Raw genomic sequence first — 13,486 nt, 5'->3', positions numbered from 1 at the left:
TTAGAAATAAGCTCTCCATAAGGCCATTGTGCTTGCAAGCAGTAACACTTAATGCAAGAATTCTTTCACCCCTCCATCTTTCAACAAGATTTTAAAATTTCCCTATGTCTAGGGATGTGTGTATGAATAAATCCAGCTGAATGCACTATGATGTATTTATAAACAGACAGCTAGTCAATTTCATTGTATGTATATATATATATGCATCTAACAGATTGACATTCCTTGTTGGAACACAAATAACATTCTTTAGCTCAGGGAAGAAGTGTTGAATGTCTGGCAGAGCAAAGAGATGAGAGACAAGTAATTCCCTAGGTGTCTCATTAGGATATATACAATTATATAGACATGACAATTTAAAACCAATTCACTTATTACAGTTAGGATTAAAAGGGGAAAGAAATATATACTTCAGTACCTTAATAGATAATTCACCAAAAAGTACCTGGAGTTCACTTCTAAAAATTAGACTAATTTGATAGTATTAAAAAAATTAAGGAATCAATAAATTCATTTCAGGTTTGTTCTTACAGATAGAAATGAGAGACCTAGAAGCGCTTCTACGTATATGCTTGAAATGTGGTTTTTTTTCAATGTGCAACATTGTCCTTGTTCATGGCCAAGACTATCTAATGAAATCCAACCAGAAAGAAGTGCTGAAACTTTTGGGGTAGCTTTCTCCTTCCTATCTTGGTCCTGGAGGGTTGTGATCTTCCAGCACTGCCCAGAGCTGGGTATAATCCCAACCATTAAAATCCCCAAACAGGACCAACCAATGCCGTCACTTCATAATTCTGGCTCCTGTACACACCACCCACAAAGTTGTGACAATTAGATAAGAAAGCCAAACAAAATGCTGATTGCAAGAAAGAGTGGATGGGTCAAATACAAGGAAGAGTGGATGAGTCGGTAGGAGAAGACTGAACTCCAGAGAGGTAGGCTGCTTGTGTGCACAGTGCTGGACCAGAGTGAAAACTAGCCAGTAGACTTGTTTCAGTCCCATATTTCAGTCAATGCTTGAATCTGATTGGCTGATGGTTCACGCAGCTTTCCCAGATCCGGTGCAAGTGCTTCTGGAAAAAAGATACTTCATTCAGCACCACGGCAGCAATAGTGCTTGCTCTGTCCTGATGCCTAGCCTCCAACTTTGCTTCCCGGTAAGTTGGGAAATGTACTTTAGATCAGGGCTTCTAAAAATGTTCCACTAGTGATCGCTTTCAGCCTGATAAATGTTCACATGACCCCAGGTATATCAAACATTTAATGACAACAAATCAGTACTTGCAAGCTTTCTAAACAGGCTGCTTTTCCTTTTTATGGAGTACAGCTGAAGCACCTTCTGCAGAGTCCACAGTAAACACTTCACAACAGGTCAACACAAGTTTTTCAGATTTATGAGAAAATATACAATTTAATAAATGTTACTGCATACTAAAAGAAGAAGCCATCTTTAATATGATCATTTGTATTATTTATTAGATAATAACAAGACAACTCTCTCTCTTACACACACAAAATGAACTAATTAATTGATTTATGGTATTTATATACATGGTTGTATATAAATATAAGGACAATTCTTTGCGATCCTGTTAATCTGCCTAAAAAGTTATTAACTTTTAAGTTCTCAATAATTTTTTTAAATCTTTTACATTCTCAGTAATTTATACATATATAATTTAGACATTTTCAGGACAAAATACTTATACCAACAGAGATGGTGGCAAGAAAATATTTTTAATTCTTCTTTAAGCATCGTCTAACAATCTAGGAGAACCACTTTGCTACGTGAAATTTTACTCCTTCCAAGGTGAAGCAACTCACCTGGTTGAAATGAATTGAGGCTACAACCCAATGTCTGTGCAGTGTAGAGTATCAGAGCGGAAATAAAGCAGCCCACAATGGCATTAAGGCTTCAATTTCTATAAATCACTTCCTACAAGGTCCGAAGGGTGGACAATCATTTAAAGCAGCAAAGAGAAAATTACTTTGATCCTCTTCCAACTTTGAGACATAACTGTGATTTAGCAATTTGCTGTATGGAATACATTAGTATAGTCCAAGGTCATATTTTCTTTTTCCCTAACAAAAACATCCAGAAAGTGAAAGCACAAGGTTAATTCCATCTTCCTTTTCCAGCCAGGCAGAATCAGTGCTTACTTTCTAAAACAAGATGTGTTAACCCTTCAGGCAACCTGGGCACAGTGGCACTCAAATCTGAAATCTCAAATTTGTGTAGGTTATGGTTCCTTGGCAAAAAAGTGAAGTCTACTCTTTACATGAGTAGACAAAGTATTGGCCTCCAGAAGTTACTGGCCTGCAACTCCATGTAGCCCTTACCAATATAGCCAATGGTGAGGAATTATGGGATTTGCAGTCCAAAAACAACTGGAGCTACACAGTTCCCACCACTTTTACATTCTTAAAAGAACTAAGAATACTTGGGCTCGAAAACAGACTCCAAGGCTAAGTGAAATCCTGAAATAGTAGAATGAACTCATGAAATCACCAGAATAGTAGAACTCATGAAATCACCAGTTCCAATCTGAATTCCAGTAGGCAATTTAATTCCCTGTGTAGGGTATAAAGTAGCTTTGACAATACCTTTATATTTCTATCAGAGATGAGAAATCGTCAACTGTTTAGGGGCATTGGTGGTCATCTCCCAAAAGCCCCAGTAAACATGGACAATGGGACAGGATTATAGGAGTTTTACTACAAAACATCTTTGATACGCCTTTGGGAAACACCAAACACATGAGCACTATCTTTTAATTGATATCACTCCCCTTTAACTGAATAATTCATATAAGTGCATGTCTCTGAAAGTAATGAGAACTCCTCCAGAATGAGATTTAATAATAATAATAATAATAATAATAATAATTTTATTTCTTACCCGTATTTCCTTGTGGCGGGTCACAACAGTCAAACCACACAAACATTGCAAAAATTCTATAAATACATATATTAAAATATAGTTCTATAAAATACATATTAAAATGTATTTCTATAAAATACACAAGACAGAGATTAAAACACAAGACATGAGTTTAAAATTAATGCATAACATTGGCTGGGTAGGCCTGCCAGAAGAGATAGGTCTTTAGATGGTTTTCAAACTAATTTAGTTGTCAGAGCTCTTGAGGCGGTCGATGAAAAGGTCCTCTGGGTGATGGTTGCCAGCTGAGTTCTGACAGGATGGAGTAACTGTCCTACAGAAGACCTAAGTGTATGGGATGGATTGTATGGGAGAAGGCAATCCTATAGGTAACCTGGGCCCAAACCAGGTAGGGCTTTAAAGGTCAAAACCAACATCTTGTACTTTGCCCAGAAACTAATTGACAGCCAGTGGAATGAATTTAGGATAGGTGTAATATGCTCATTTTTCGATGTTCCCATAACCAATCTGGCTGCCACATTTTGAAGCAGCTGGAGTTTCTGAACTTGGTACATAAAGCACATTACAGTGCATGCACTACCATCTTTAGGTCCTTCAAGTGGTGCAGCTGATTCAGAAAATTATATTGGATAGAGCACTCCTAACCATCACATCTACCTGGGCTGACATTTGGAGAAACGGGCCCAAGTGCACTCCCAAGCAGTGAACAGTCTTTCAGGGAGAGTGTAACCACACCCAGAACTGGTTGACACACCTCCATTCCCAGATGAGGACCCTTGATGGCAAGCACCTCTGTTTTGTCTGGATTCAATTTCAATTTGTTTTTCCTCACCCAGCCCATTACCTCCTCTAGGCATTTGTTTATCTTCTGGCTACAAGAGATCGCCTAAGTAAATAAGTAAGTAAGTAAGTAAGTAGGGATTTGTTCAGAGGAGACATGCTATCCTTAGCTGAGACTGTATAGTTGGAATCTCAAAGGATCCATTAGCCTTCAAGGATGGGTCATTTTAATAGGTCCTCCACCCCTGCAGGGGTAGGTTGTAGCTGTGATACTAGCCATGACCAGACAGTGATCTGTCCATGTCGACTTGGAGGTATTGATCACCTCCGTCCACAGATTTGTATGTTCCAAACTGAAAATCACATCAAGGGTATGACCTTCTGAATGTATTGGTCTTGAAACCAATTGGGATAGGCCCATATTTGTCATGGATCTCATGAACTCCTGAGGTGCACCTAACAGATTGGCCTCCAGTAGTATGCTGAAATCACCCAGACACAAAAGTCTGGTGGCTCCAATAACATCTCCAAGACCAGTTCCATGAGTTCGGCCAGGAAGTCAGTGGGCTGAATGGTACACCAACAGAACCCCTAGTCTATCCCTGGTTTTCAGACTCAGATACACACACTCAAAATGATTCAGCTCCTTAGTAGGTAATCTAGTCAGGTGAAGATGGTATTTATAGACCACACTATCCCCCACTCTCCGTCCACTTTCCCTCATCTGCTCACTGATTACATGTGACTTATTCTTGACTGATTTGCCATTATTTATGAGCAAGGTGGGGTTTGATGGGTTGTCTAGTTCTCTCTTCAAATTCCCCAGGCTGGCAAGGTGACTGGAAAGGTATTAAACACCTTCTACTGCAAACCTAGCCAAGCCTTCATTTCTATTACTATTTTGAGATTCTATGATTGGAACCATGACTGTGATGCAGATCTGATTCAGGTTTTACAACTAGGGACATACAGCATTGCATCCTCACTGCACCTTCACTTTGCTTTAGGTCAGTGGTTCTCAACCTATGGGTACCCAGGTGTTTTGGCCTACAACTCCCAGCAATCCCAGCCAGTTTACCAGCTGTTAGGATTTCTGGGACTTGAAGACCAAAACATCTGGGGACCCACAGGTTGAGAACCACTGCTCTAAGTGTTTTTGACTCCACTTTAATGGCCATGGCTCAATGCTATGGAATCCTTGAATTTGTACTTTGGTGAGGCACCAGCACTCTTTGGCACAGAAGGCTAAAATATGTAGAAAACTACAATTCCCATGATTCCATTGCATTGAGTAACAGTAGTTAAAGTGGATCAGGCATGGGCAAACTTCAGCCCTCCAAGTGTTTTGGACTTCAACTCCAGAACACCTGGAGGGCCGAAGTTTACCCATGCCTGGTGTAGATGCATCCCAAAAGAGAGGTTGTACAGCTTGGTATGAATCTCTCCAGTACCTACATGATTAAAATCAATTTGCCTCTATCTTTAGTCAATTCAAAATAGCATCCCTGGATTATTGGGTTATACCCTACAGTTTGGAAACACTGAAATGGAGCATGATCACACCATTTATTTTAATTGGTAAAATAACTCATTTTTTCTTCATGGGGAATACTTTTCACAGCTGAGTATGTACCGTGGCATCAAAACTCTCGTGGCTCCAACCTGAACTGAACTGATACATTTGCACTTCTTTGAAATTGTATAAATCAACAATTTAATCAGCACAAGCATACAATACAGCGGCTACTTTTCAACACAGTTGAGACATCCATCAATTTTTGACAGAACGATGATCTTGCCAGCAATGGATCTTCACACATATCTCAAGGCTACTGCATTTGTTCTGCAAAAGAAAAGAGTTACCTCTTACCACAGGAAATGAAAACAGAGAAATGCTCTCCTTGAATAAATCTATACAAGCTTTGTTTTTGTAACATTATTATTTTGAATCCTTATTTTCCAAGGAAGTGTGAAAACCATGTCTCAACAATTCATTAAACATTTATCTAAAGTGTACTAAAGTGAGAACTATTAATGTCCCCCAACCTAAAATGAGCCCAATTTGCTGACATACATAATTTCTGATTCATTGCATCATGGTTCACCAAAGCAAATAAATTGGTCTTACTTTTGCTGACTGAGACAAAAATGTCTCTCAATTCTCAGCAAGCAGTAGATCTGCTGGACAATGGCTTTCAAAACCAAACAAAACTACACATGACAAATGGTTCAAATTTTGAGATAATTTTGTTGTGGAAGGCTTTCATGGCTGGAATCACTGGGTTGCTGTGAGTTTTCAGGGCGGTATGGCCATGTTACAGAAGCATTTGAGATATTGTTTTCAACTGTCCAGAAAATAACGTTGCAGAATGTCTATATTTGTACAGCCAGCCCTCTTCTGCAGAAAAATATGCCACAGGTGGACTAACATGTCCTGTACTTCAGCAAAAAGGTGAAACCTTCTTCTTCTGGATGACTAATTCTATTTCTTACTCTCAGAGAACCCTTTTCTGCTGAGGGATCCTGCTCATCAGTCAGAAAACTGCTACCTATTAAGGTAGGACCATGGCATTATTTCCTGGATTATTTCCTATTTCTACTAACTTATGATCAGAGAAAAATCCTCAAAGTACATTACAAAGCAATAGCATTTTTCTTTTTTTTTTCGGGATCTGAAGCCAGATCTGGATCCAAAGAGGAACTATCCCCCAAAGGCTTTAATGACATTTGAATTGCATAACTTCTTTATAACAGCAATGTTGCTATGCTATTGGGAAGCAACAAAGATTACAATCCCATGCTGTGTCACTTTTCAAAGCAGAGGTGATTGTGTATTTTCAGGAAATGCAGAAATGAAACACAGTAAGGGAAAATTCATAAGCAAATGACAGGTGCATATCCAAAAATATACCTGTCTAGCATATGGTTGTAAACACTTTGTCTCACATGTATATTCTAGATTGTTCAAAACCTTCCTGATTCTTTTTTTTTTTTTTGGCTATTTTTAACCTTCTCAAATATATCAATCCAATACATAAAAAGAGGAAAGAACTTTAAGCATTATACCTTGCAGGGGACAGCTATGAGTTGTATCTTTTGCCCATTGATTCGTTCTGGGGAGAACTCCTCAGTGAGATGGACCTTCTTTCAAGAACTTCATCAATTTCCAGATCAGTGGCTCCCTGCAAAATACTTGCCCTGTTAGCTTAGGTTGTTCATCATAGTCAGCACTGTTAAATATTCCTGCTTAAAAACAAATACATCCGTCATTCTAGGAGAATGAAAGCATCTCATTAGCAGGCCTTCAGGAATGAGTGATGTACAACACTGCCCTTAGGAGTTTTTTCAGTCAGACTACCTGTTTAATAAAGGTTTATCCAAATAATTAACTCGCATGAATGTGTGACTATGGCTGGATCTACACTGCCCTACATCCCAAGATCGGATCCCAGATTATTTGCTTTGAATTGGGATAAACAGATAATTTGGGATCAGATCTTGAGATATAAGGCAGTATAGATCCAGCCTACGTACTCAGCTTAATGAACTGTCGGAATTTTAAAACCATAAAAAAAAATCTTCCGGCAGGCCTACCTAGACAGCTTTTAATACCTGTTTTGTGTATTTTAATACATATTTCAAAGAAACACATTTTAATATGTATCTTGTGTAATATGTAATATATATCTGGTGGCGCAGTGGGTTAAACTGCTGAGTTGCTGAACTTGCTGACTGAAAGAAAGGTTGGCAGTTTGAATTTGGGGAGTGGGGTGGGCTCCCACTGTTTAGGCCCAGCTTCTCCAACCTAGCAGTTCAAAAACATGCAAATGTGAGTGGATCAATAGGTACCACTCTGATGGGAAGGTAACAGCACTTCATGCAGTCATGCTGGCCACATGACCTTGGAGGTGTCTATGGACAATGCTGGCTTTTCAGCTTATAAATGGAGATGAGCACCACACCGCAGAATCAGGCACAACTAGACTTAATATCAGGGGAAACCTTCACCTTTACTATGTATCTTTTATAAAAAATACATTTTAATATGTGTATCTGTGGTATTTTTACAAAGATTACATGTTTTAATTATTCTGTAACCCACTTCGAGCCACAAGGAGAGGCGGGTAAGAAATAAAATGATGATGATGACGACGACGATATTATTAAGTACTCCTTTAAAGGGAAATGCCAAAGGACTCCCCTAAAAACCTATGATTTTGGCCTCAAAATTTGTCCTCAAATTATACACCAGGTCAACTTTTACACAAGTAAATAAAATACTTCCACATCTCTCTCACTTCATCTAGTAGGACCCTGAGAACCTTGCCACAATATTATAAATATATTCTAAGACTTTAATTTACATTACAAAGAAATTTCTGGTAGAATATTTGGAGACAGATAAAAGGTGCTCAGTTGCTTGCATAACCCCATTTGATAATAACCCATCACCTTGTACAGCCAGCCCTACCATGAAGCAGAACAAGGCAGCTAGCTAAGGCCAACACTTTTGCCTGTGACAAATAACCAGCAAATTGTTGGTTATTTCATCATCACTGTGTTCTTTTATTGCTAGAGAGAGAGCTCTTCTGCAGATTGACCTTGAGAGCTCTGCACTTTGATTTGAGAGGGAAATGCTGTGTCGAACCGAGACTGCAAAATAACTTGGGCAGAGCTTGTTAAACACACCATACTCACAACAGAAAGTCTCTGCCTGGCCTCATCTGAGGTTAGGAGATTCCTCACTCTCTCATTAATTTCTTCCCAGGTGGTATCAGGGCTGCTGTACATCCTGAAAAATATCAGTGGATTCAAGTCACTTTATATTCATTCTTTTGTTCTCTCCATCATGTAATGTCCAAGCAGTGTAACTCCAGGCATATATGTTTAAAAACTGCTCTATATATCAAACACTACTCAAAATCACCCACGCCACAATGTTCCTAATTTCTGTGTACAGCTGTGAAAATTGGACAATAACGAAAGCTGCTTGGAAGAGAAGTACAGTAGAACCTCTACATAAGAAATTCCCAACGTAAGTATGTATGAACTTACAAATCCTCACTTGGCCTAGAGTGACGTTCTGACATCCAAATGCTGTTTTGACCTATGAACAGTGCAAAAAGAGCACTCTTCCTCCTAAACCAGTTCTAACCACAAGGCAGAGTGGGGGGGAAAACTGGACTGGATTCCTAGCCGGAGCAGCTCTGGCTCTTTCTGCAAGACCGAAACTCCAGCTCCATGAGGTTGCTTCCCCTGAACGTTTTGGGTGGAGTCCAATCTAGATATTCCACTCCAGAGATTGCAGTCTGCCTGGTGCAGCAAAGCCTCAGCCTAAACAGTGAGTACAGGGCTTCCAGCAGACCAAAACAGCCATTGTAGCTTGTGGTTCAGTGCCTCAGCCTGCATGCCTTTGCCTGCATGCTCTTCTCTGCTTTGGGGGATTGCTGCCCACTGAGGAAGTTTGAGTTAGTTCACTTGTGTGCTTTTTATCCTGGTACTGTATATTTCACTTCAAGAATGGGGGGAGCACAAGAGAGGGAGGGCAGGAGATTGGAATTACAGTATGAAGAAGATAATGCTGTTCTGCCTTGCTGTACACTGGCCAACACATTTTGTTGTCTCAAATGTGCTTCCATGCCACAGTGGCTGGATGGAACAAAGCACTGCCTATCTCAGAACATTTTGTACATCATTTGTTATTTACAAAGTATATTTTCTTATTTTAAAACACATAACAAAAATTGGGGTGGTTTTCAGGGGGCTGTTATGGATTAATAGCATTTCAATGGGAAAATTCGCTTTAAGGATCTTTTGACTTAAGAACATAGTTGTGGAACAAATTCCATTCTTAAGTCAAGGTATCACTGTAACTCTTTGAAAATGATGCTGGAGGAGAGTATTAACCAAGGTCATAGAAGCAACATCCAATGAAATGGGATTAATTCTGGTGTGAATATGTAACCCATTAAATTACATCCAGTATAAACATATTTGAGCAATGGATAGATTTCTCCATGTGAGATATCAGTCAAAGCAAGATCTTTGCAGTCATCTGTTGTGATTCCAGTGTCCGTCAAAATCAAGGCAATGAAGAAGGTCCCACTTTCAAACCTTGGAAACCAAAACAGCAGCAAATAATCAGCAGTCACTGGCTTAGATGTAGAGATAGCCTGACAATAAGGAAAAGGTAGACAACTTGGTCACCACTGGCTATCTGTGGCTGAAGGATGTTGGAATCCAACATCTAAAAGGCCACAGGTTGCTCACATTTATCGTAAGTTGATAGCCTTCCACACATTTCATCTTACAATATGGCACTGAGAGAAGCACATAGTGTCTGAACAAGCACTTGGAAATAATGTTCTCTATAGTTTAATTTTTTTGTGGGATTAGTTAGTTAGTTTGTTTTTCCCATGTCAAGAGCAACTTGAGAAAGTTGCTTCTGGTGTGAGAGAATTGACCATCTGCAAGGATGTTGCCCAGAGGAAGCTCAAATGTTTTGATGTTTTACCATCCTTGGGGAGGCTTCTCTTGTGTCCCTACATGAAGAGCTGGAGCTGACAGAGGGAGCTCAACCTGCTCTCCCCAGATTCGAACCGCTGACCTGTCAGTCAGCGGTCCTGCTGACACAAGGGTTTAATGTAAAAAGGCATTAAAAGCCTTTTTTTTCTTTGTGTAAGCTAAGATTAACATCCCTTCTCTTCTAGCTGTCTTTCGCATCATGTCTGCTGCTTCCCAAAGGGACTGATTCCTGATCCTAATGAGACAAGTGGACCACAAACACCAGCTACTACTATTGACTAGCAGCTATTGAAGACTGGCAGTGTGGGCTCCAGAAATGTTGACTGCTGAGGCTAAGTCTGGCATGTCATTATTATGAGTTTCAATCCAACACCCCCAAGGATAGCATAAATATCCATATGCAGGCTTACACTACACTGAGCCATATATATCTTCCCTTTAATGAATACCAGGGGCTAAAGCCTATATTTCAGAGGAAGGAATGGTCAAGACCCCCTCTCAGCATTCCTGACCTAAGACAATACTAGAAAATTTATGTGGTCATCAAAAGTAAACAGGTGACTTGAAGGCACTTACACAAACAGACATTATTGAAATCCTTTGGAGCTATTCTATGCTTCCGCGCAAAACCAGTTGTATTGGAAAAGGGTCTGACTACCTAGACACAGTGATGGTGTCAGCACTGAGACCTCTTGGAAACCCCATAGATCTCATCATTGTGTATCTGGTATAGGGATATAGTCAGACATTTCTCAGATCTTGTCATCAAAGATATGAATAGCTGTGCAGAGCAGCTTCAATTGTTTTACAGTAAGTTGTGCATGTGCGTACGTGTGTGCTGCAGAGGGAGGCAATGAATAGCAATCCCTGCCAGAACCTGAAAAAGGCCATTAACTTGTGTAAAGAACACTTATAGCCTATGTATGTCCTTAAGGAAATTCCAGCTTAGGAGTGGTAACCTGTATTCTGCCCATCTCTCCTGAGGACTTCGTGACCAGTAATGTTTTGAGGAAATAGCAGGAACATTCGGTGGATCACTGACAGGTTCCTTTGTTTCCGGTTTTGAGGAAATAGCAGAAGCATTTAGTGGATCACTGACAGGTTCCTTTGTTTCCAGTTTTGAGGAAATAGTAGGAGCATTCAGTGGATCACTGACAGGTTCATTTGTTTCCGGAGATGACGACAAAGCAGGATCTGAACTATATTGTTCAGCTGGCTCTCTGATAACCTGTGAAGAAAAGAACCATTTTCCAGTAGTCAAAACAAGGAAACAAAGGTTAAAAGGCAAGATAATGCTTATCCTAACACCCTTAAAGGGGCCCACTGGTCTCGGAATACTTTTCCAGGAAGAAAAAAAATGGAGAGATTTTTTTTTTACATGAGATATATATCACATGTTTTCCAAAATAAGCAAACCCACCTTTCCATCCAGGTCAATAATACCTATACATCAAGATGTTGGATCTTTCTCAATGCAGATATTTTATTGTTTTGGTTTTATGCCATTATATAAATTTGCTTGAATAATTTTTGTTAAATTTATTGATGTTAGGTTCTGATGCTATTTTCATATGTGGGGTTATTTTGGATTACTCATTAACATGTGTTTGTTTTGTTGAGGCATTGAATGTTTGCCTTTTTGTATGTTGGAATCTGCCCTGAGTCCGCCTGGAGAGATAAGGTGGAATACAAATAAAATTATTATTATTATTATTATTATTATTATTATTATTATTATTCTCTCCCTTACTCCTTATAGGTGCCCTGTGCCTGACCACTGTAGTGTGGTGGGAACCTCTAGCTGCACAGAAGTACAACTTTCATGATGTTTATTATGAAGTGGGAATTCCCGCTATACAACGGGACATCTTGCACTGCACACTGTTCCACACTGTTGCATTTCTCTAACATGGTTATGTACCATGTCAGGGATGTAAATGTATAATGACACAGCTACATCCATGGTTCCCAACCTTTTTTTGACTAGGAACCACTTTGACCAGGGACCACTCTCCAACATTAGTACCAAAAGGGCTACAAATCAGTTTTTGGTCAACTTTAGATTTGGTTTGGGGTGCTGATTCAGAAAATTGCATCGGATAGAACATATCAGTTCTAGTTGCTGATACAGAACATATGCCATGGTCCGTGATACGGAAGGAGTGGCAGGAGTAAAGGAGCGGGAAAAATTAAAAAAAATAAAGAGAAAGGTGGCTCGCGGACCAGATTGTCATCCTCACAGCCCACTGGTGGTCCGTTTAGAACCACTGGTTTACATGTTTTGGCCCAAGAGGCAGGACCTGGGATACAAAACGTAATTAATATTAAGAGAGTAGAAAATTAACTTTTCAAACTACAGGACCACTTCAGCACACCCAGGTGTTAAACAAATCTTTATAAAAGTCCTAGTAAAGTTCTGAGAAATTGATATAAGACTTTGACACACACACACCAGAAATAATGGAATACGTAGATGTGGAGATAACTACTGACAGAAAAACCCAAGGAACTTCATCTCAAGAAAACCACACTGTGTTTTTTCAAAGCACATTTTTGAAAGTTATATACACAGTATCTACTGGCACATCATTTTTCTCTTTGGTGTTTGTCATTTCACCATCTCAAGCTCCACTATGAGAAAAACACTCCCAGTAAAACCATATATGTTCCATCAGTTAATTTACTAGCTATGATTAAAGACTGCCATTACCTTAGTTTCTGGACGTGATGCTTTCCAGCTATCAAATGATAATGCTGCAAGAAACAAAAGAAAATCCATTCTAAATAATTAAAATAAGCCTATAGTGTTAAGAGTTTGTGTTTTTCATATATGAAAAGAGAACTGAGAAAACTTACATGATGTTTTAATATGTGTACTTATGCCCATTAGTCAATGTTTATAGGGGCCTTTGGTATCCACTGGAGTTTGGTTCAGAACCATCACCAACCTCGTGGATACCAACATCTTTAGATGCTCAAATCTCGATAGTTTGATCATGAGAACAATAATAATAATTACAGCAAAATTTGTAAACTGTTCCTGGGGAGGAATGGGATTATATGAGTCTACACTGCCATATAATCCAATTCAATGTAGTTAAATTGCATTCTGAAACTGCATTATTTGGCAGCATAGATCCGGCCACAATTTATACCGGCTGGCTGAGAGATTCTTTGAACTGTATCTTTGAACTTTGAACTGTATTTCAAAATTGTCTCTTTTAAGCTGTGAGAAATTTATATTGCCTTGTGGTAGCTTAACTGTCATGCTTTCCTACC

At 39.3% G+C, this 13,486-nt stretch overlaps 1 protein-coding gene across 1 annotated transcript in view; it reads right to left on the bottom strand.

The window, feature by feature from the left end:
- Positions 1-2,939: 2,939 nt before the first annotated feature.
- SPATA6L (spermatogenesis associated 6 like) overlaps positions 2,940-13,486 on the bottom strand; it is a 34,225-nt gene continuing 23,678 nt past the window's right edge. The window contains exons 9-13 of the mRNA XM_060762275.2: positions 12,918-12,961; positions 11,167-11,435; positions 8,381-8,474; positions 6,749-6,864; positions 2,940-5,525 (exon numbers count right to left, since the gene is read on the bottom strand). Of these exons, the coding sequence (XP_060618258.2) occupies positions 6,763-6,864; positions 8,381-8,474; positions 11,167-11,435; positions 12,918-12,961 (509 nt within the window). The 3' untranslated portion in view covers positions 2,940-5,525; positions 6,749-6,762. The remainder of the gene's footprint in view (positions 5,526-6,748; positions 6,865-8,380; positions 8,475-11,166; positions 11,436-12,917; positions 12,962-13,486) is intronic.

This window comes from Anolis sagrei, chromosome 2 (assembly GCF_037176765.1).
Source record: "Anolis sagrei isolate rAnoSag1 chromosome 2, rAnoSag1.mat, whole genome shotgun sequence".
Lineage (NCBI taxonomy): Eukaryota > Metazoa > Chordata > Lepidosauria > Squamata > Dactyloidae > Anolis > Anolis sagrei.
The sequence above is the reverse complement of the archived record's forward strand: the minus strand, read 5'-3'. Positions and strand labels throughout refer to the sequence as shown.